The sequence below is a fragment of the Phyllostomus hastatus genome, unplaced genomic scaffold (genome assembly GCF_019186645.2).
Source record: "Phyllostomus hastatus isolate PE091 unplaced genomic scaffold, TTU_PhHast_1.1 phas_contig_150, whole genome shotgun sequence".
NCBI classification, from domain to species: Eukaryota; Metazoa; Chordata; class Mammalia; order Chiroptera; family Phyllostomidae; genus Phyllostomus; species Phyllostomus hastatus.
Genome location: NW_025333611.1, coordinates 14,915,201 through 14,938,283, shown reverse-complemented (window position 1 = coordinate 14,938,283; position 23,083 = coordinate 14,915,201). Strand labels below are relative to the sequence as shown.

Genomic DNA, 23,083 nt, shown 5'->3' with positions numbered 1-23,083 from the left:
TGGTTTTAAAGACAGCTGCTTGAACCAAATCTGGAAGAGCCCTTCCAATATGAGGAGCGCTCAAGTCACATGGACATGCGTGTTAAGAGTTTGGAAATGGCATTGGGATATGGGCACAACATCTTCATTAACAGAGTCTTGGTCTCATGTAAGCTAATAGAATCTGTAATTCTGGAGGCTATTAAGTAAAAATAAGTATCTGTAGGTGGTATGGAAAGCATCCTCATTTTAAGGATGCTCATTCTGCCAATATCTATCCCCCAAACAGAAAACATCCAACATGAATGATTTCATCTATGTTTATTTAATTATAACAAAAGTAGAACAATGAATACCAAATGGAAAAAGATATTCTAAATAGATGATCGAAATGTTCAGAGACAGAAATGACTAATTTAGCTGAAGGAATTACCTCAGGTGACATTAAAACACATTTGCAACTTATAATTGGTTATCAGTATAAATTAAATGTGGTAACCGAGTCCCAATTCACTAAAAGTTATCAAAATATTTTCAAAATGTTACATAAAAATTGACACCCATAAGTATTACATAAAGACCAAACACAAATCACATGAAACAAATAAACAAATGTACCCTGAAATAAACGCAAATCACACTTGTCACACCAGATGCACACTCCCTTTGCCCTCGCATGCAATTGTGAGGGTTCAGAATTTCTCATGTTCCAAGAGAAAGTGACGATAATATATGTTGATGCAAATTTCCGCCATAAGAATAAACTACTTCGTATCTTAAATGTCCCTACGATGAAACACCAGGACTCCAGTTTCACTAGTAAAAACTTAATGAAGGCATAAATTGCGTTTGGTTGGACTCCTCAAATCATGGCTGAAAACTCTCAGCAAAACATTCTAGGGATTTTTTTCCCCCTCACACCAACTGACCCAGAATATATTTTAAGAAATGTTTATTTTCTGAGCATATTTGTTTAAAAATTATAAATTCCTGAGCACTTTTTCTTCTTTCTCCTCATCACTGTCCGTGACGTTGACTTGCTGGACGCTGGAGGGGGTGGAGGTGGGGACCGTCAGGACGTTCTCCAGGACGCCGATGTCCAGCTGCGGCACGAGGGTGAGGTACTCCTCCCCGCCGTGGCTGTGGCCGGCGTAGTAAGGGGCCCCGTCCACGCTCTCACAGCTGCGAGAGTCTTCGCTGTGTGCGCGTTCATCTGCGTAGTCTCTGAAAGAATAGTCTCTGTTTAAAGCTGAAAACATAGCCTCATGTTTTTGGTACCTGTCTTCATAATAGCCAAGGCATTCTGGCATTGAACTTGGAAAATTTCCATAGCCAAAGGGAGGCCGACTATAAGGGCACGTGCTGCAGCAGAAAGACAAAAAAGGAATTAGATCTTACCTTGCCCAGATACTGCCCTGCACACAGACTAATTGACCAAATTTAACTGCATCCTCTTTGGGGCCTGGAAAATTCCTGAAATAACTTTTCTGCTACCACTTCATGTATTTGTGTGCCCTTTTACTACTGCTTAGCCCCAACATAAAATAAATGGCAAAGTAAGCTCGTGACTGACATATTCAGTAGACTATTATCTATTATCAGCCTTCGGCTTCCTGTTGAGTCTTGATAAAGAAAATTGCTAATCTGGGCCTTTCCCTCGCAATGCCTTACGTCATGTAAGGTTTGGGAAATGCAGGTATGCATTGTGCTGCTTTAGAAGCTGGCAGTAAGCAGTGAAGCAATTATTCTTAGGAGTATTTGAAACAAAGGTTATGAAGGAAAAATGTATAATTAGGTTGAAATCAAGAGATCCTAGGGAACCCTGAAACAGAGGATAACAAGTTAACTTTTTAATTGACATTCAATAATGAAGTAAATTAAAAACAGTCAGTACCAGAAAGATTTAGAGCTGATGCTAAAGTGCCGTTGTAAAGATATTCCCCCCCAAATTTTGCCATTCAAACCCACTTGTCAAAATATATATATTTTTAAAGTATTTATTCTCCCTTTCAGAGGCACAGGACAGGCACGGCAGGAAGAGGTACCGTGTGTAGAGAAGTCCAACCAAGACTTCCCTGGACTCAGGGACGCCATCTAGTGACCGATAACGTAAACATAGCGAACACTCTCATTAGCAAAACCCATTTCACGCTCCCACATTTTAAAAAGAAGTCAACTTTGTTTTCTCCTCTTGAAAAACGTAAGTATGATCAACTACTAAACTATCACCTCAAACTCTTTGAAAGTACTTTTTATTCAGTGCTTCGGTGTCTCTAAGTGCTAGGGGCCTTGCCCATGTTAAATATCACCAATGTGAGGCAAAGTTTCTCGAATGTTTCAGGTTTCCACTCCTGCTGCCACACCCTCATTTGGGCATTTTTACTTTAATACCCGTGTCCTGAATGCTGTGCTTCCAGCTACTGTGACTCGGCTCCTGCAACTGGTCCACCTTCAGGTTCTCCATCCACTGAATTCCAGGTACTTCAAGCTGCCTCCCCTACCAAGCATTCACATCAGCTAGAAACAATTCAACCACTATTTTTCCCTGGACTGACGGAATGTAGACAAGATACTAGGCATGCGTTGGTGGAGAATTGGTTTTAAAAAGGTCTCAAATCTAGGTATGTACTAGGCATGTGCTAAAAGTCTACAGTGCAAACACCACATGGCTATAGTGGTGTGTTATAAAAAAATTAGAGTTATGTCCAAAGAACAAAATGGTCAGTGAAGACAAGGGTAATCCTTAAAGGTTATATGGGTGAAAATGATCAACCATAGAAGCATGGGGGTATAGTGGAAAAAGCATCAAATAGAATTATCAGAATAATGATATTAGCCAGCATGGAATAAGCATTCACTATGTTTTCTAGGCGGTGCCTAAGGAGTACGTGTCTAAGGAGTGATTCTGAATATTCCTTAGAACCACTCTATGAGACAGATATTATAATCTCTCCACCTTGTAGATGAGGGAACAGAGCCTTGAAGAGACTGAGCTGCTTGCTCGAAGCCTTATGCTTGGTAAGGAGTAGCACAGAATCAGGCAGACCGCCTCCAGAGCTTGCTCTCCGAGCACCGCGGCACGTCACTTCGGCACTAGCTCTAGCCGCGCCACTTACAAGCCTGGTCTTAAGTAAACCTTAAGTTATCTGAACCTTAGGGCCCCCTTACATAAAATAGGGATAATATTGCCTGTTTACCAACTTAAAAGTTCTACCAACTTAAACTCTAATTTTCTCACAAAAATACATATTTTCACAGAAGAGGCCTAGACATCCTGCTAATTCAGTAGCAATAACATGCCTATTGTCTAAATTGATATTTCTAAATATCACTTTCAGCTAAAGAAACTTGGACATCTCAGTAAAATGGCTGATTCCAGGTCTGGTATAAATAAGGTGCAAGGTGAGTCTGGGACATGTTGTGCCAGATAGGGGGGAAAAAGCTATTAAATCAAAGATCAAGGACACAGGAGCAAAGTTGTAGCCAATTGGACAAAAATACTGAGAATCAAAAGATATAATAAATAATAACTGTAAGGCATTAAAACAGACCAAATATACAAAAACCCACTTGTTCATAATGATATTGCCAAAACAAAACAAGAATCACTGACATGTGGAGAGAATCAAGAGTTGATCCTGCCCTTCCATATTTCAGAGTAATCAAACAGTGGATGAGGGAAAGTTTTTCTTCATAAAAGAATTCCAGCTAATGAATGAAGGAATATCAAATCAGAAAAATCACCATTTTGCACTTGCATGGTTCTAGGTAACAATCAACATAGCTACTAAAATAATTACGCTGGTATTTCTCAACCTTAGGTGACCACCAGAATTCCATGGGGAAACTTTTGAAGAATACTGCCGCCCAAGTTCTAACCCCACAAAATTCTGACTTATTTGGTCTGAGATCTTCAAGTGATACTATGGCAGGGAAGAGAATTGAGAAGCACTGCTTTAGGTGGGGAAACTTATGATCAGACCGGTAATTCCTGAGCCCACAGATCAATCTGACATCACTAATAAAAAAGACTTTATGTACCCCTTGATGTGATGCAATACAAAGTGCAGAGAACCTCCTATGAGGTATCACTGCCAAAAAAAAAAAAAATTGAACCTGAATCTATCCAGTTACAAGATCCAACTATCATTTTATAGGAAAAAATGCGTGATAAGGAAGCATATTAAATAATATCCAGGGATGTAATAAGCCAAATCCAGGATGTGGATAATTTCTTGTGTCTTCGATAAATACACAGTATTTAAAAAAAAAAGGTTAAGTACTATTGTTGTATAAAGGAGGCTTAAGAAACATAATCACACCCAATGTGTATTCCTTGCTTGTTTCTTGTTTTAGACAAGCCAATTGTGAAAAGACTGTTCTGAGACAATGCAGAAAAATTAAACAATAAGTAAGTATTAATTTTTAGGTGTAAAAATAATAAGAGGTCATTTTTCCCATCCTTAACTAGTAAATATACATACTGATGTATTTACAGGTGAAATTATATGATGTCTGTAAGTTGCTTTAAAACACTGAAGACACCTTCCCGCAAGAGGGAGGGGAACTAAATGAACCAAGATAGTTGTTGAAGTTGGGTGATGGGTACACGGAGATTAGTCCCTCTGCTTTGCATATGAAAATTTCTATCACAAAATGGTAAATAAAACAAAAAGAAAATATTACTCACAGCTTCTCTGACTTAGTAATATGCATGTAAGGTTCCTCCATGTCTTTTCATGGCTTAATAGTTCTGTTCATTTTAGCACTGAATAATATTCCATTGTTTAGATGCACCATAGTTTATCTACTCATCTTAAGAATAAAGCTGCTATAAACATTCATATGCAGGTTTGTGTATAAACATAAGTTTCCAATTCATTTGGATAAATACCAAGAAATGTGAATGCTGGATCATATGGTAAGGGTATTTTGAGTTTTGTAAGAAACTGTCAAACTGTCTCTCAAAGTGGTTGTACCACTGTGCATTCCCACCAGCAATAAATTAAGAGTTTCCTTTGCTCCACACCCTCACCAGCATTCAGTGCTGGCAATGTTTTGGATTTTGGCCATTCTGATACGTGTGTAGTAGTATCTCATTGTTGTTTAAATTTGCAGTTCCCTAATGAACACAAGGAACATCTTTTCATATGCTTAATTGTCATCTGTACATCTTCTTCGGTAAGGTGTCTGTTCAGGTCTTCTGTTCATTTTCAATCAAGTCGTTCATGTTCTTATTGTTGAGTTTTAAGAGTTCCTTGTGTATTTTGGATAACAGTCCTTGATCAGATACATCTTGCACACATATTTTCTCCCAATCTGTGGCTTGTCTTCTGTCTGATACTATAGCTTTGTAGTAAGCTTGAAATTAGGAATTGTAAGTCCTCAATTTTGTTTTCCTTTTTCAAGACTGTTTTAACTACTGTTGGTCACTTATAGTTCCATATGAGTTTTAGGGATCAACTTTCCCATTTCTGTAAAAAGAGCCATTGGATTTTAAGAGAGATTGTATTGATTCTGTAAATCACCTTGGGAAGTATTGCCATCTTTACAATATTAAGTCTTCTAATGCAGGGGTGTCTTATTTTCACTGAGGGTCACATCAGCCTCGCAGTTGCCTTCAAAGGGCCGAATGTAATTTTAGGACTGTATCAGTGTAACTACTCCTTAACTAGGGGCAAGGAGCTCGGCGCTGCCAAAGGGAAGAAACAAGGTGGAAGGCTGGATTCAGCCCACGGGCCTTGCGCTTGCCACCTGTGTCCTAATGCATGAACACGTACACATTTCCATTTACTTGGGTCCTCTTTCATTTCTTTCAGCAAGGTTCTATAGTTCTCAGTTTATAAGTCTTGCACCTCTTTGATTAGATTTATTCCTAAGTATTTTGTCCTTTTCGATGCTATGATAAATGAAATTGTTTTCTTAATATCCTTTTTGGACTTTGCTCTTTGCTCATTGCTAGTGTATAGAAATACAAGTGGGCATCCTTGTCTTGCTCCCAACCTTAGGCAGAAAAGCTCTGGTCTTTCATCACCAACTAAAACTTTAAGTGTTGGCTTTTGACAAATGTTCTTTATCATGTTGAGTAAGTCTCTTTGTATATCCTTAGTTTTCTAAATAACTTTGAAATTAGCAATCGATTTTTATCATGAAAAGGTGTTGGATTTTATCATGTATTTTTTTCTACATCAGTTGAAATGATCAAGTGGTTTTGTGCCTTCATTCTATTAATGAAGTCTATTATGCTGATTGATTTTCAGATGTTGAAAACACTCCTGGGGTAAATCCCACTTGCTCTTGGTCTGTGATTCTTTTACTGTGCTGCTGGATTCAGGGTGCTAGAATTTTGCTGAGTACATTTTGCATCTATATTTATAAAATATATTGGTCTGCATTTTTCTTTTTTGTGATATCTTTGGCTTTGGTAACAGAGTAATGTTGGCCTTAGAAGTGTTCCCTCTCACATTTTAAGTGTTTGAGAGTAACGATGTTAATTCCTGTTTAAATGTTTCATAGAATTCACCAGTGAAACTATCTAGTCCAGGGCTTTTCTTTGTTGGGGGGTTTTTGATTACTGATTTAGTCTCTTGATACAGGTCTATTCAGATTTTCTGTTTCTTCTTAAGTCAGTTTTGGTAATTCATGTATTTCTTCATTTTATCTAGGGTACCTAATTTGTTGGTATACAATTACTCATTGTATTGTCTATAATCATTTTTATTCCTATAGGATCAGAAGTAATATAACCAATTTCATATCTGATTTTCATAGTTTATGTCTTCTTTCATTTTTCTTAGTCTAGATAAAGGTTTTATCTATTTTGTTGGTCTTTTCAAAAAGAAGAACTGGCTGACTTTTCTCTATTTCATTAAATTCTCTGTTGTTTTTCTATTCTTTATTTCATTTATCTCTAATCATTATTATTTCCTTCCTTCTGCTAGTGTTGGGTTTTCTTTGCTCTTCTTTTTTCAGCTTCTGATGGTGTTAAGTTAGATTGTAGATTTGATATCTTTCTTTTTAACTATAGGTTATCACAGCTATAAACTTCTCTATCAGCACTGCTTTCATTATAAAATCCCTTAAGTTTTTGTATGTTGTATTTTCATTTTCATTTACCCCAAACTACTTTCTAATTTCCTTCATGTCTCATTTGACCATTGGCTGTTTAAAACTATGCTGCTTAATTTCCATATATTTGTGAATTTTCCACTTTTTTTGTACTGATTATTAGTGTTATTCCATCATAATTAGAGAAGAAACTTTGTATGCTTTCAATCTTTTAAACTTTTTGAAACTTATTGTGTGATTTAACAATGGTCTATCCTACAGGATATATCATGTACACTTGAGAAATTTTACATTTTGTTATTAGATGGAATATTTTATATATAATATATAATAAATATACATTTAGATCTAGTTGGTTTGATCAGTGCTGTCCAGTGTTCTATTTCCTTACTGATAGTCATCCATTTTGGGGATGGTCTTCTACCCATTATTTAAAATTAAGTATTCACAGATAGCAAAGAAAAGCTGAAACAAGACAAGAATATTGACTCTTGCCACTTCTATTCAACATAGTATTAGAAGTCCTAGCCAGAGCAATTAGGCAGGAAAAAGAAATAAAAGATATCCATATTGGAAAGGAAAACATAAAACAGTCTCTATTAGTAGATTATAAAAATCTACTAATCTACTAGTACTATTAGTAGATTATAAAAATGTACTAATAGAAAACCCTAAAGATGCCTCAAAAAAATGTTAGAACTAATCAATGAATTCAGTAAACTTGCAGGATACAAAATCAATATACAAAAACCAGTTGTCTTTCTATATGCTAACAACACACTATCAGAAAAATTTAAACAGCAATCCCATTTACAATTGCATCAAACAGGATAAAATACCTAAGAATAAACTTAACCAAGGAGGTGAAAGACCCATACACTAAAAACTAGAAGATACTAATAAAAGAAATTGAAGAGAACACAAATAAATGAAAAGATATTCCATGTTAATATTAAAATTTCTATGCTATCCAAAGCAATCTACAGATGCAATGTAATGACTATCAAAGTTCCAATGGCATTTTTTTCAGAGAAATAAAACAATGTTAAAATTTGTTTAGAACCACAAAAGATCCCAACTAGCCAAAGTAATATTGAGAAAGAAGAACAAGTCTAGAAGCATTACATGCACTAGTTTTAAACTATGTTACAAAGCTATAGTAATCAAAATAGTATGCTATTGACATAAAAACAGATACATAGATCAATGGAATAAAATAGAGAGTCCAGATATAAGCCCACATGTGTATGATCAATTACTTTATGACAAAGGAGCCAAGAATATATGGGGAAAAACAATATCTTCAGTAAGTGAAAAACTAGATTGCCACATGCAAAAGAATAAAGCTGGACCCCTACATTATATCATAACACAAAAATAAACTCAAAATGGATTAAAAACTTGAACATAAGTCCTTGAACATGAGAACATAAAACTCTAAGACTAAAACATAGGCAATAAGCTCCTTCATATTGGTCTAGGTGATGATAGTTTAGATTGGACACCAAAAGCAAAACAAGCATGTGGGACTATATCAAACTAAAAAGCTTCCATACAGCAAATGAAATGGTGCATTTAGCTAGATAGTAAATTGTTCATATTTAAATTTCATATTTCTAGATAGTTACCACAGAAGTATCTCGTGTTAGCTGAGTCTATCATGTTCGTTTGGGGTCTTTAAGTTCCCTCCTAAATACAATCTAGGCAAAGCATTGTACATGTCTACTGATTAGATGTGCATTATTATGGGAAGTGGGTCCACAACTTACATCAAGTTCTTAAATAGGCCTATAACCCAAACGAAGGTGAGGGATAATTGCTTTTAACCTTTGATATGTTGTCTGAAATGTTATAGTTAAGATGCTATATATTCTCATAAATCTGGGAATTTTATTTTACTTACCTTCCCATGTATGTGCATGTATATATGCATGTGTATACGTATGTATATATAATTATATATAATTTTCTATATATTTCAAGCTAACAAATTCCTATTTGTCTTTCTATCCTTTATATATAATTTCAACAGACTTTTAAACCTGTATTTACTCAATGACCAACAGAATAAAGATCCTAGATATCTCTTTGTAGAAGTATAAACATTGCAAGGAGAAGGAAGAAGAGGAAAAAAGGTGGGGGAGAAGAGAAGAACTAATCTAAGAAATTAGTAATACAGAAAGAGAGTGTTTCAATGAGCAGAGTATGAAGATGGTTGAGATTTGAAGGAAGGAAGAAGATGTTAGCTCTCAGAACTAGGGATCAGCTCTTTTGAGTTTATCTATTTTATAAAATTACTCTTTGAAAAAATAGCTAATGTCTTTGATTTTTATTCTAGATATACAGGGAAAAATGGACTGCTTGAAAAATATGCATATTTGATATATTTACATAGTTGATATGTATATCAAACATCATTTCAATTATGGTACTAAATAATTCCACACACAAATACAATAGATTAGGGGGGAATATTCTTTATAGAAGATTCTGTTATCAGTTGTGAGAAGAGACAATGGGAAAATTGAAAGGGAATCAATTAATTTTGACATTTAGCTAGGCTAGATTTTACTGAAATATACTATCTAAACAAGCATAAATAAGATTACCCATTTCCTGGGAAATTATCATTAGAGTATCATCTACATACAGGTAGAAGTTAGAAAAGCAATAAAAAAATATTTGTTGGGAACCACCCTGCCTGGTATCAGAAGCTGTAACCCCTGCCAAGGCTAAGGCTGAGGGAATGACCTTAGACCATAAGCCACCAAGGAGACAAAAGCTTATCTCCCTGGCAGGAACACCACTTCTGCTCCTTTTACTTCATCCATAACTGGCCCCCAATGCTTGGTCGGTTAGCCAATGATGGGTAAGATTCCCCAAGGGGGGAACGATCTAAGACAGGCACAATCATGTGGGAGCCCCCCAAGGAAGGACTTTGGGGGCTAGAGCAAAAGAGGGTGATGGACCCTCGCCCCTCGGCTTTGACATACCCTGAGTCCTCATTGTCTGCGAGAAAATCTCCTAATCTCTTGGCTACCTTACTTCCCTTGCTCCACCTAAGCCTGAAACAATGACAGAGGGTGGTTCAGTCCTGTGCTGGAAAGAGCGGGTTCCCTGGGTGATCAGGTCTAAGAAAGAACATGTAAAATCCTGTGAAACCTGCTTTGTTTAGAATGCTCTCAATGAAATGATAAGGGTCCAGGGAAGAAGTAAGTTTGTTCCTTAAAGTTTTACAGCTCTTTGACCCTGACTCAAAATAGGCCCTCAGAGTTCCTTGTCATTTGATCCTTACTTCCCAGCAATGAGTAATGAGCTTTACCTGATTTCCTGTGTAAATGAACCCAATAAAAGTCATTGAGGAAAAGGCTCTTGGTCCTTCTCCTGTGAGAGATCAGCCACCTTTCCCCCCCAAGCAGACCATGTCTTGGAAGACTTATTCTCATCCATGGCGGCTGGAGGGGGGGCTCTGTGGGTGGAGCCCCCTCCCACAAATATTATAATTTATAAGGCTAATCTTCTGTTTTGGAAAACTATATGCAGCTTAATGTTTATAGCTGACATACTGCTTTTGACTTTCTTAAATGAGATAAAATTCAGTATTATATTACTAATTCACCTCATTTGGTTCCTCCAATAGCATCATTATTAATTGACAATATGACATTAAGATACAGATATAATTTCTTTCTTCTAAGGACTTTCTTTCCAGAGCTTCCTTGTAAAATGTTCTTTAAATTATCAGATAATTTGTACATTAACAGCCAACTTCTATAAGCCTTGTCAGGAGTAAGAAAGATAAATTTCCCATGCTTTTATCTATTTATTACATATGGAGGTATTACCCACCCAAAAGTCCATTTGACTATATGAGTTTCCATTCAAAAGTACATATTTTTCATATGCATCTCTGCTAGCAAGTAACAGCTGCCAATCAAGAAGAGCTATTAAACTGAGAAGCCTTACTGATACAATGAAAATAACAAACATGGAATTCAAAATCAGCTAGACAAACTAAGTTTGACTACTAGCTCTGTCATTTACCAGTTGAGTGACCTTAACAGAGAGATTTAACATCTGATAATTTATCTGAAAAACTGGGAAGTATTATACCCAAGTCACAGGATTGTTGTGAGAATTATACATAACAATGCCTCATTCTCAAAATGCTAAAAAGAAAAAGGAGCAGCAATCATTTCCCTATGATTCTAGATACTTCCCTACGATAATGAATTCCTTGGCTGGTAATTTCTAAGGGAAATTCCAGAGTTAAAAAGGGCACTGAAAGGGAGTATAACTTTGGACAAACCATCTAACCTCTCAGCCCACGTGCCCTCCTCTATACCCTTGCTATTCAAAGTGTGGTCCACAGACCGGCAGAATTGGTGTCACTAGGGAGCTTGTTAGAAACGCAGAAAATCAGGCCTACAATACCCTGGCATCGAATACTACTATACACCAGACCTACTGACTCAGAGTCTGCATTTTAAAAAGATCACATGTGAATCATACACATAAAAGTTGGAGAAACGCAGCTCTATACACTAAGGGGGATTGACTAAATGATGTTAAGGTCCCTTATAACTAATTTCTCATGAAGAATCAGATCTGACAACACCGGTGCCCATTTTTCATGCAGCAACGGTCGGCTGGAACCGAACAGCAGTTGCCCTGTTAGATGGGGTGCACACTCCCTTTGCCTCCCCCCAGTCCTCATCTAGCTCCTCTCATGTATGTATGCTAACTGCTTGGCCCCTATTCAGCCTGTAACCTAAATTAGATTCCATACAGAGTTGAAGAAGTCTCCTTTTCAGTAAAAAAGAGATGCCTTCAGAGGTAAAAATTCATTAGATGTATGTATTTTTAGGTGAAAGGAAATAAAAGATCATTTACCTTGATGGGAAGTAGTGTGGTCCAGGTAGGAAGTAAGGATGATGAAAAGAAAATCGTGGCGGTGTCCCAAATAGTGTGGCTGGATGACCAAGGGGAGGGGGCTGGTAGACGTGTGAGTGTGGAAGAGGAGGAGCCTGGGGGATTGGCGCACTTCTGGGGCAGGCAGAAACGCTGGGGTACTCCTTAGGGGGCTGGACGGTGGAGGCTGCAAATCTGGCGTGGGCAGTACTTGCACTACTTGAAAGCCTGCTGGTGCTCTCAGGAGACACAGGCGTGGGTCTCTTTACAGAGTGATTGGCTTCCGACGGCAGCTGATGAGCGTCCGTTTGGGAGGGCCCAGCAAAGCACTGGGGTGGGAGTGCTGGGCGCAGGGGCAGACTCGGAGCCTGGACGGCCACCTGAGCGGTGCTGGAAACGGTGGGCTGAAAAATCGTGATGGGACTTAGGCGCTGGACTGCAGGTGTGGGCAGCTGGATGGCAGGCGGGGCTTCACCTTCAAAAATAAAAATAGCAGAGGTCAGGCATTAATTGAGCCATTCCATGGTTTGTTTGTTTGTTTGTTTTCAGTTAAATTTAATAAACCGTACAACTAGAAGCCTTCAGTAACTACCTTAACCTAATAGCATCACCCTGTCAATCCATTCTGTTTCCTTACAGCATTTTGAACAAACTAAAGTCATCTGTTTACCTGTATTTTTTGGTTTCTCGTTCTCGCCTAGATTCTGAGTGCGATGAGAGGAGAGACCTTTTTTGTTCTGGGCACAGCTGTTATCTCCAGGGCTCTAAATTCTGCTTGACACTGAATAGGCGTGCAGCAATTTTTTAAATAAATGAATAACATTATTGAATGATGGAATATAAGACAAATATACACAATGCTGGTCTGTGGGTACAAGTGTTTCTAGAAGAGATGCTGTGAAACTACTGACGGGGATTACTTTTAAGGGGGGGTCATCGGGGAGGGGAGGCAGGGCAGGGGAGCCATAGGGAAAGCTAGACTTGCATTTTATACCTATGAGTACTGTTTGAATTTTTATCATCTAGACATATTAATTTTATTTTTAATATTAACAGAGGTTTTAGTGTAGTGGCATGGGTCGTTTTTCTTTTGTTTTTGTTCTCTCTGTATATTAAACTAAATGATGAATGACATTTAATTTTTCTAACTGAAAAAACTAAAGAAACAATTAGTAAAAGTATTTCACTTCATTGTATGTGATGTGAATATAGAAGGAAACTCCCAAGTGAGGACAGGACTTGCCACAGGTCAGTTTGTGACAGGTGTGAAAGGGACACTATCACAGCAGGGCACGACAGGTATGGCAGGATTTGTGAAGACAGGTAAGACAGCCCGGATTTGATCTCTCTGTTCCTGAGGAAGCGAGGACTGCTGGTTGAGTTACTAAATTACCCAAATGACGCACTTAACCTAAATTCAGCTAATCTGTCCCAAAGAAGTGGAGAGAGAAGCCACAGCAACAGAGTCATGACCTAGGTTATTCCGGTGCAGTTAGGTCTCTGTTAACATAAAAGATGCTGTCCAAGAACAGACTCAATGGTTGGAAATGTCTCTGCCAGAGGCTCAGAGGAATGTGCATCTGCTCTCAGCCTTGTCCAGATAACAACTTCCCACGCTTCCTTCTCTCCAGATAAGGCAGATAGTACCCATCTTGAACATGGAGGTAGGGAGTTAAGGGATATATCCATCCATTTCAAGATAGCCGCTGACCCGGTGAAGTAGAGGCCACATGGGACCAGGGCGTAAATGAGCTGTCCTGATTCTCAGTTGATAGGGTTACGGGGGCACAAGCCTTAGTGAGGCCCTTCCTGATTAATCAGGAATAAAGCAATTTCCCTCCTCCTTGTTCCCCCAGAACCTGTAGATCTATCCCTTATTAGAAAATATTATAAATCTTTATTATTATTTACGTATCTCCCTCCCCGACCATAATCATGAACCTGCAGACCTGAGAGCAGAAACTGTTTTATTCGTGTTTATGTCCCCACTGCCTGGCACAGAACCTGGTTCACGACAGCGGGAAAGGGACGGCTTGACGAAAGAAAGAACAAACTAACAGGCGAGCCTGTAGCTAACAGCACGTCCACCACTGACCTGGTGCAAGGAGATCTAAACCTCCTCTAAACGACTGTGAAACCACGAGACCTCTCCAAGTTGTATTAATTGAACTGTCACTGCACTCAAGTCAGCAGCTCCTGAAAGCTGCCTTTGATTCAGATCTCTTTTCCCCATGCCTGTTACAAGAAGCTCTTAGTCCTCAGTAGCGTAGAACGAACGGTATTTGCAGGCGAAGGAAACGTAAATGATGGGAGTGGCAGACCATTACTTTAATCTGTTACTGAAGGAGCGTCTCATCTTTGGATTAGAGAAGAACAAATGTTCTTTTCTACCAAAGACATTTCCATAGCAGAAGGGGTGCCAATGAAACATCGGGGTGTTCAGTCATACACACTTTGCTACTCTGGCAAACCTAGTTCTCTGACATTGACTGAACATTTTCCTCCTCCAGTTTAATGTTTTCCCTTTCTCCATTTTCCCCTAATATTGTTTTTCTAAATTCTTAAGCTAACAGAAATAAAATTTCAACTTGAGGTAAAGTTTTCACAGAGCTATTTAAAAATTCATAATCTACAGTAAAACCAACTCACCAACTGGATGAATGATGGTGTTCTGCAGGCTTGGAATTACCACCGAGTAGGTAGGTGAGCGATAAGGATAAATGGTTGCAGGGCTTGCAGAGGTGATATTCTGTGTGGTACCAGAAAACACATTGGAAACACTCAGAGGGAAGCGTTTTCGCTTCCCTGGCCGAGGCTGATAAACCCAACCTATAGAAGAAGATAAACTATTTTTAATTTGAACATATAGACCCCATTTAGCCTTTAAATAGTTCTTTCCATACAGGGTGAAGCAAAATTAGGTTTACAGTTGTTGGCATGAAAAATAATACAATAATTAGCCCTGGCTGGCGTAGCTCAGTGGATTGAGCGCGGGCTGGGAACCAAAGTGTCCCAGGTTTGATTCCCAGCTAGGGTACATTCCTGGGTTGCAGGCCATAACCCCCAGCAACCGCACATTGATGTCTCTCTCTCTCTCTCTCTCTCTCTCTCTCTCTCTCTCTCTGTCTCTCCCCCTCCCTTCCCTCCCTAAAAATAAATAAATAAAATCTTAAAAAAAAATAATACAATAATTAATGAATAATGCAAGAATAAACTCTGCTCCACATACAACTGTAAAACTACTTTTGCCCCATCCTGTATTAAAAGTCCATAACATTTGTTTTTTAAAAAATAAGTGATTGTCTAAACTATCTTTCCAGCTCTATAATACTACTGTGTATTTTAGCATATATATATCCATCTTCTTCTAACTGTGGCCAACATTATAACCCATGATTCCAAGGAAGACAAAGTCAAATATCTTATACCCAAAGACACATAGAATCTGTAGTAAAATCAGCATTAAAGCCATCAAGTTTGAATCCCAAAGCTTTTCCTCTACCTATAAAACAAGGCTCCAGCAAGACAGTATTCATGTCCCCGTTTTCTTCCTTTCTGTGAGATACGAGTGTCTCTATCTTATACTGAAATAGTCACTAATGAGCAATCACTATTTCTATGCCTGACTTAGAAGAGTTACTCACCAAGACTTGCAGTCTCCAAGTCCATAAACCACCTAATTTCCCTCCAAAGCCAGAGGAGTGGAGCTATGGCAGTAACAGTCACAGCATAACCAGAAGGATAGCTGGTTCCCTATAATTGCTGCCTCTGCCCCCTCGTCCACATCCCTCCAAACTCTTTGCTCATACTTTAGAGAAAAACAATTGTTTTTCTACCATGCACAGTCATGTTGGCTGCTGTCCACTATGCATTAACCCAAGCTTAATCTTAATGTCCTTGCTGCTGGGGAGGAAATCAGAATTCATTTCAAACTACATCATAGTAAAGGTAAATCTATTAACCAGAAAGCAGGACTATGTTCTGATAACCATATAATATTAAAATACAGCATGGCCTTATGTTAATACCTGCATTCTCTTTGTCTTTAAGTGTACACTGCATTTTTTCTATTGCTATAATTTTAAAACTTCATTTTCTAGTATGGGGAGAACCCCCCCAAAATGGTATTTATAAAAAAGTGTATATTTATTCTTACGTGTTTAAACTTCAGTCACCTTCAATATACTCCCCATTTGATGCGATACACCTACTGAGTTTTTTCCACTGCCCAAAACAGTTTTGGAACTTTTTGATTTTGTTGCCTTTTAGTGCTTCTGCTCTTTTTTGTTTCACCTCTTCCATATCAACAAAATGTTTCCCTTTGAGGACTTTTTCATCCAGGGAAGCAAAAAAAAGTTGCTTGAGGGTGAGATCACATGAATAGAAAGGGTGGGGCATGAAGGAGTCATGCCATTTTCAGTCAAAAACTGCTGAACACTCAGTACGGTGTGGACAGGTGCATTTGTAAATAGCCCATCATGAAATAGTCAAACATGTTGAGTCTTCAAAAAAAATTCACTGAAGCTATATGCAGCCTTTCACAACAATGCCAGCTGGCACACTGCTACAGATGGGTTCCTAGAACACTCACCTAGTTGGGGAAGCCTCCATCACAACAGGTCCACCCTTCAGAAAACAATTCCAGTCTTTTTGGGTCCCCCCTCATATTATAGCCTAGAACTCTGGAGTTTTTACCTTCATAATTTTATATCTATATATTTCATCAAAACCACAGTAAAACTGTATGTCACCTGGTTTATATTAGTTAGCAAGTAAGAGACCAGATATAACCTCTACTTGGTTCTGTTCAAGGAAATTGATGCCCAGTAACAATTCCATCATTAGTATATTATTAGCAGTTGTTTTTTATTGTACATATCAGACTAGGAAAAACATCACATATTGTTTCTTTCAATCTTAGCCTAACCTAATCTTTACCTAAATAAATTAATTTAAAAGAAATTAGCCTTGTTTGCTTCATTTAATTACCAGGAAATTCCTCTCTGTGCTTTTCTTTAATCTTCTGTGCTTCATCGTAATAAGGTTTCTTTTGTTCTTCACTAAGTTTGTTCCACTCCAACCCGAGCTGGACACTGATTTCTGCGTTGTTGGCTGCTGGGTTAGCTTTGGCTAGTGCTGGCCGGTGGATCCTCGCCCAAACCATAAATGCATTCATGGGTCGCTTCACATGACCATTTCTGTCCTTACTGAAGGGAGTATCTGGTATTCCTATGTGGCAAAAATTAAGATACTAAATTAACATGTCACAGACATACACACAATTTCAAAGTGAAATGCACTATTTACATTGATTTTTTTTTAGTAGCTGGAGAAAATATACACTTAAATAGCCAAAGAACTGCCAGTGTTCCAGAACTCCTCATCACCCCTAAACTCAGCATTCTAAACTGTAGCTAGGATGGCTCTGTTCCTCAACATAATGTGTCGTTGAAGAAATTGTGTGACAATGTTGCAGACAGTAAACTGGTGGCATATTACTTCTTTGAACTGTATCAATACCTCCAAAAATCATTAACATTTACTTTATTTCCCACTACAAATATTCTATTAATGGGGGACACGAACTATGATTTATCGATGACTATAATCCTAGCACTAGGTAGGCATGTTCAAAATGTTGAAAGGAACTCATTTACATGCTGCTGCAGTGCCTATTCAAGCAAAAATATTTATAATGTTATAATATTACATTAGTTTTATTTAATCATGAAAGTGAAGCTCCTGTCAAAATGGGTCATCAACACTATTCCCATGTCCTGGGAGAAAATTAATAAAAGTGACTTTTTAAGAGTCACGGATCCAGTTGAAATCAAAATAAAGTTGATGAAATTCCCGTCTCTTATATAATTTATCAAAAACAATGGTCTATAAACTTCTTATATTGTTTCTTTTTAGGGTTACTTAATATATAATTTTTTAAAGTGCACAAAGAATGAAATAAATATTGTGAAGAAAGTCTTCCCTTTCTTTCATTTAGAAAATAAAAACATTTAAAAACTACTGAAGATAAAAGCAAGAAGGTAGGGTAAGAAGACAGAATCAATAAAGAAAATAACAAAAACAATAAATATAAAAGTTAATGAAAATATGAAGATTAATATGATTTCCTATGACATTCATTGGCATAGTGTTTTGTCTGAATTAAACCTTAAAATAAGAATTTTCTAACTCGATATTTGGAAATAATGGATAGAAATAAAATATTTATTTATAGTTGTTACCACAATTAACTATGGTCATTTCTTTGAAAGCAATTTCTCTAACTTACTCTATAGTATTTTCATTTTCCAAATTTCTCTAAGTCCTTAACTTTTATAAAACTAAAATGTTACTGTTTTTCTCCTAGAAGAATGTTCACTATACATTTCTAAAGAAGAAAAATCAACTCTACAAATCAGTAAAACTTTCCTGTTTAATAACCATTTTTTTATTAAGCACCATTTTTTCTTCTGCTTCTTGTTACACATAAAACTATTGAGCTACTGTAATACAATATTTTACAGTAATTTTAATTTTAATTTTGTTATCTGCAGCATATAAACTGAGGGCTTTGTATTATCCAGCAAATATATTCCTATTTTTGTGTGTAAACTTTAGTCACATCTAAATCTCAGCTTCACTGGGTCTTAAAACAGATTTTTTTTAAAAAATGGTAATCTTGAACATGTTAGTGTATTTTACTGGGATATGTACAAGTCAATCAGAAGTGATACCTGTGCAGGCTTTGCCCTGAAAAGAATCGGTTCCATGATTTTATTTTTCTAGTTTAGGCTTCTGAACTGCTGACATGTCAGCTATGGGGCAACATAGACGAAATCTGAAAACCAGATTCCCCTGGCGTCTAATACCTGCATCTGAGGGAAGCACGGTGAGCGGGACATCTTTGGTTTCAATTTTTACAGAAGGCTCCAGTAAGGATTGCATTTTAAGAGGCACTGGTGTCAAGGGGACCTTGGTCAATCGTATCAGCTCTGAAGGTGGAGGTCCCTGGAATTGGATCTGGGCCCCAGGTGAGACAGTGTGGACAGTCAAAGGGATCCTAAGGTCTTGCTGGTGCGGCCCAAAGGCGCTGGACGGTTGAGCCAGGAAGACCTCCTTGCTGCCATGGAGCAGCCCATTAGACGCGGGCTCCCTGTCAAGCCTGCAGTCCTCGTGGAGTTTCTCAGGCTCCTCTGTTTTGATGATTCCTTCTCTGATGGCCGTCAGACTTTTGCCTTCCCAGACTTTCTCCGCGTCCTTCATTACCTCCTCGGCCTCCAACTTGCCCTTCTTCCGGTCCCCTCGGCGACCCTCCAGGGCCGACCCAGGGCCTTCCGCCTTGGCCGCCCTGGAGGTCCTCGGGCCCACCTCGACTGCCCTCCGAGGCCCCACGGAGGGATCCAAGTCCGGCCCGAGATCCTGCTTCTCCACCTTGACCTGCAGCGCCCTGGGCTGCAACGTGTGCAACTCGGGCCTGCAGGGGGCGCCCTCAGATGAGGGTGGTGGCGGAGGCAGTAGCAGTAGTTCTGGCCTGAGCTGCAGCAGCCGCGCCTGCGCGGGCGATACGTTGGCGTCTTCGTCCTGGGCCTGGGGCAGTGGTGGCCCTGGCGGCAGCAGCAGCACCTGCTCCGACTTCACCTTTAACAGCCGCCTTGCTGAGGGCTGTCCGCTCGACGCCGGTGCCTCCCCGCACGGCGAGGACAGGGTCGCAATGGCGGCCGCGCACGGGGCTGAAGGCGACAATGGGGGCTCCGCGGCCGCTGCCCGAAAGGGGGTGCCCTCGACCGGTGGCTGGGGCGGAGCGGGGCGCAGTGGACGCGGCGGGGTGGCCCGTGGCAGTTGGCGTGGCTGAGGCGGCGGCTCCCGCCTGGCTCTCTCCATAGGGGCAGAGGGTCGCCCCGGCCTAGTGCAGGACCGGATTGTGAGCTCAGCCGTTTGTTGGCGACCTCCCCCCTCCCTCTTTCGGTTAAGACCCTTCCAAGGCCTTTGCTACCCAGAACCCTGTGCGGTTCAAAAAGAAGCCCTCTGTCGAGGCCTCGCCCAATCACAAGCGTCCCAGTACCCCTGTACCGCCAATTACAGGCGCGTTCTCCGGCTCCTCCCGCCCTCCACTCTCGCCTTGTGCGGAGCTTCGAATCACCCGCAATGGCCCGGGCCGTGGCCTTGGCACGTGCTGCCCATTTTTCCCATTTTTCTCTGACTCTCCCTCTCTTCCGGAGTTCTCTTAGGGCTGGCCGTTGTCCTTAGTTACCCCTCCCCCGCCCAGAGCGCCAGACAATGGTGTTGCCCAGGAAACTGTGTGGTTCTGCGTCGCTGACCTCCAGGTGATAAAGTCGCGTGAGTCCCTTACATGGTCTGGGGAACCCAGCCTTGTACCTGGGGTTCGTTTGCGCTGTAAGGGTACTCAATGGACCCTGACCATCACAGGGGCCTTTGGGTCTTTGCCAAAGGGAAAGGGAGGAAATTTTGCAACTTCTCAATAACCGCATTAGTTAATTCCCTTGCTGGGAAGGGCGTTTGTGTGATTGTGCTAGTTAAACTTGAATCGCCAGTCGTGTGGACCCTACTTGCATATTACATCTCAAATTCATCCACTTCTTTCCGTTTTCTCACCATTGCTCTGTTCCAAACATCCATCATCTTTCACCTGGATATGGCTGTAGCCCTGTAAATAGTGTCCCTGCTTTTTACTTTTGCCCCTTGTATTCCACTTGCCAGGGATCTTACGAAAATACGAATCTAGTTCTGCCACACTCCACTCTCCTAAATCTTTACATGACTCCCCATTGGCCACCTGATAAAGGTCTAATGTACTTGACAAAGCCTATAAAGTCCCAAATAGCTTGGGCTCCAGTACTACTCCTAGTCACCATTCTAGTCCTGGCCCTGTGGGGTCCAGCCACGCTGACTTCTCGTCATACTTTCTCCTACCTCGAAATCTTTGGATATGCCCCCAAGGCTAGTCCTCCCTTAACTCCTTCAGCTCATCTTTCAAATTGAGTTCAATTGGCACTGACTCAGAGAAGTATTCTGTGACTCTGAAAATCAGGTCAAATCTCCTTTATGTAGCCATACCTCTATCACATCTTTTAAAACCCTTACCACAATGTATAATTATTATTATTATTTATTATTATTATTATTATTATTATTATTAAATATCACCAAGGGAAACAAAAAAGTCTTGTATTTAACATTTGCTATATTCTAAATGATGTACTAATTAAAAGCTATAAATTTACCTTGAAACAGATATTTTTAACCAAGACAAGGTCTTCTTTCTCTGAAAGAAGACCTGTCCCAATCCTCTTATTTATTTATTTTGAAGAAGTTTTTGAAAAAGGTACTGAGATACTATTAATATACCATAAAGTTCATCCACTTAAAGTGTATGATTCAATGGCTTTTGTATGTTGTAACTATCTGTGAGTTTTGCATGCTTCACCATAATCAATTTTAGAATATTTTCATTACCCCCCTCCAAATAAATCCTGCACTTCTTAGCCTCACCTGATAATCCTTCATTCCCCCTAGCCATAGACAACCACTTTCTGTCTTGATGGATTTGTCTATCCTGGACATTTCATGTAAATGCAATTATATGTTGTTATGTGGTCCTTTGTGACTGACTTCTGTCACTTATCATAATGTTCTCAAGGCTCGTCTATGTTGTAACGTATGTCAGAACTTCATTTCTCTTTATTGCTGAATAATATTATATAGTGTAAATATACCACATTTTAATTATGTGTCCATCAGTTGATGGATATTTGGGTTTTATCTCCTTTTGGCTATTATGAACAATGCTGCTACAACTGTTTGCATATAACTCAGTGCATGACATATGTTTTTATCATATTTTTTATTATCATTTGTCCCCCTTATACTCTCTTCTACCTCTACCCTGCCCTCCCCCTACTTCCCCTGCACTTACCACACTGTTGTCTGTGCCCATGAGTCCTTTTTCTTTTTTTGCTCAATCCCTCCACCCTCAACTGCCCCCCACCCAGAACTGTAACCTGCTTTCCATTTATGAGTCTGTCTCTGTTTTGTTTGTTAGTTCAGTTAGGTCAGCGATCTTGAGAAAGAAAGAAAAGTTGGAGGACTCCTGATACCTAATATCAAACTCTTTTATAAGGCCATAATAATCAAAACAGCATGGTACTGGCATAAAAACAGAGACATAGATCAACGGAACAGAACAGAGAGCCCAGAAATAAACCCATATCTTTGTAGTCAATTAATATTTGACAGAAGATGCAAGCACATACAATGGGCTAAAAAGAGTTTATTCAATAAATGCTGTTGAGAAAATTGGACAGATTGGCACAGAAAAATGAAAGTAGATCACCTTCTTACATGATATACAAGAATACATTCAAAACGGATTAAAGACTTAAATGTCAGGCCTGAAGCCATAAAAATCATTGAATAGAACATAGGCAACAAAATCTCAGACATTGCTCATAGCAATATTTTATCTGATATATCATTCCAGGTAAGGGAAATAAAATAAAATAAATAAACAAATGGGACTACATCAAACTAAAATGTTTTTTTTTAAGATTTTATTTATTTATTTTTTAGAGAGGGAAGGGAGGGAAAAAGAGAGAGAGAGAGAGAGAAACATCAATGTGCGGTTGCTGGGGGCTGTGGCCTGCAACCTAGGCATGTGCCCTAAAATGTTTTTTATACAGCAAAGGAAATCATCAACAAAATAAAAAGACAATCTACAGAATGGGAGAACATATTCACTGATACATCTGATAAGGGTTTAATATTCAAGATTCATAAAGAACATATAAAACTCAACACCAAAATAAAACAACCCAATTAAAAAATGGCAAAGGACCTGAATAGACACTTCTCCAAAGAGGACATACAGATGGCCAATAGACATATGAAAAGATGTTCAATATCACTAATCATCAGAGAATTGCAAATTAAAACCACAATGAGGTATCATCTCATACCTGTCAGAATAGCCGTCATCATTAAATCAACAAACAGCAAGTGCCAGCAAGGGTGGAGAGGAAGGGGACCCTTCAGCACTGTCGGTGGGAGCACAGATTGGGTGCAGCCATTGTGGAAAGCAATATGGAGCTACATCAAAAAATTAAATGAA

The 23,083-nt window shown here is 39.1% G+C and overlaps 1 protein-coding gene across 2 annotated transcripts; it reads right to left on the bottom strand.

Moving 5' to 3' along the window:
• Window positions 1-959: 959 nt before the first annotated feature.
• On the bottom strand, window positions 960-19,839 carry SOX30 (SRY-box transcription factor 30). 2 transcript variants are annotated; one of them, XM_045829143.1, is made up of 5 exons: window positions 18,828-19,839; window positions 16,948-17,187; window positions 14,608-14,787; window positions 11,941-12,433; window positions 960-1,341 (listed from the first exon to the last, which is right to left on the bottom strand). In XM_045829143.1, exons 1-5 carry the CDS (start codon window positions 19,837-19,839, stop codon window positions 960-962), a joined length of 2,307 nt encoding a protein of 768 aa, XP_045685099.1. The 2 variants fall into 2 exon arrangements, with proteins under 2 accessions (XP_045685099.1, XP_045685109.1); XM_045829153.1 differs by lacking the exon at window positions 11,941-12,433 and having other exon boundaries at window positions 1,223-1,341.
• Between the last annotated feature and the right edge of the window lie 3,244 nt (window positions 19,840-23,083).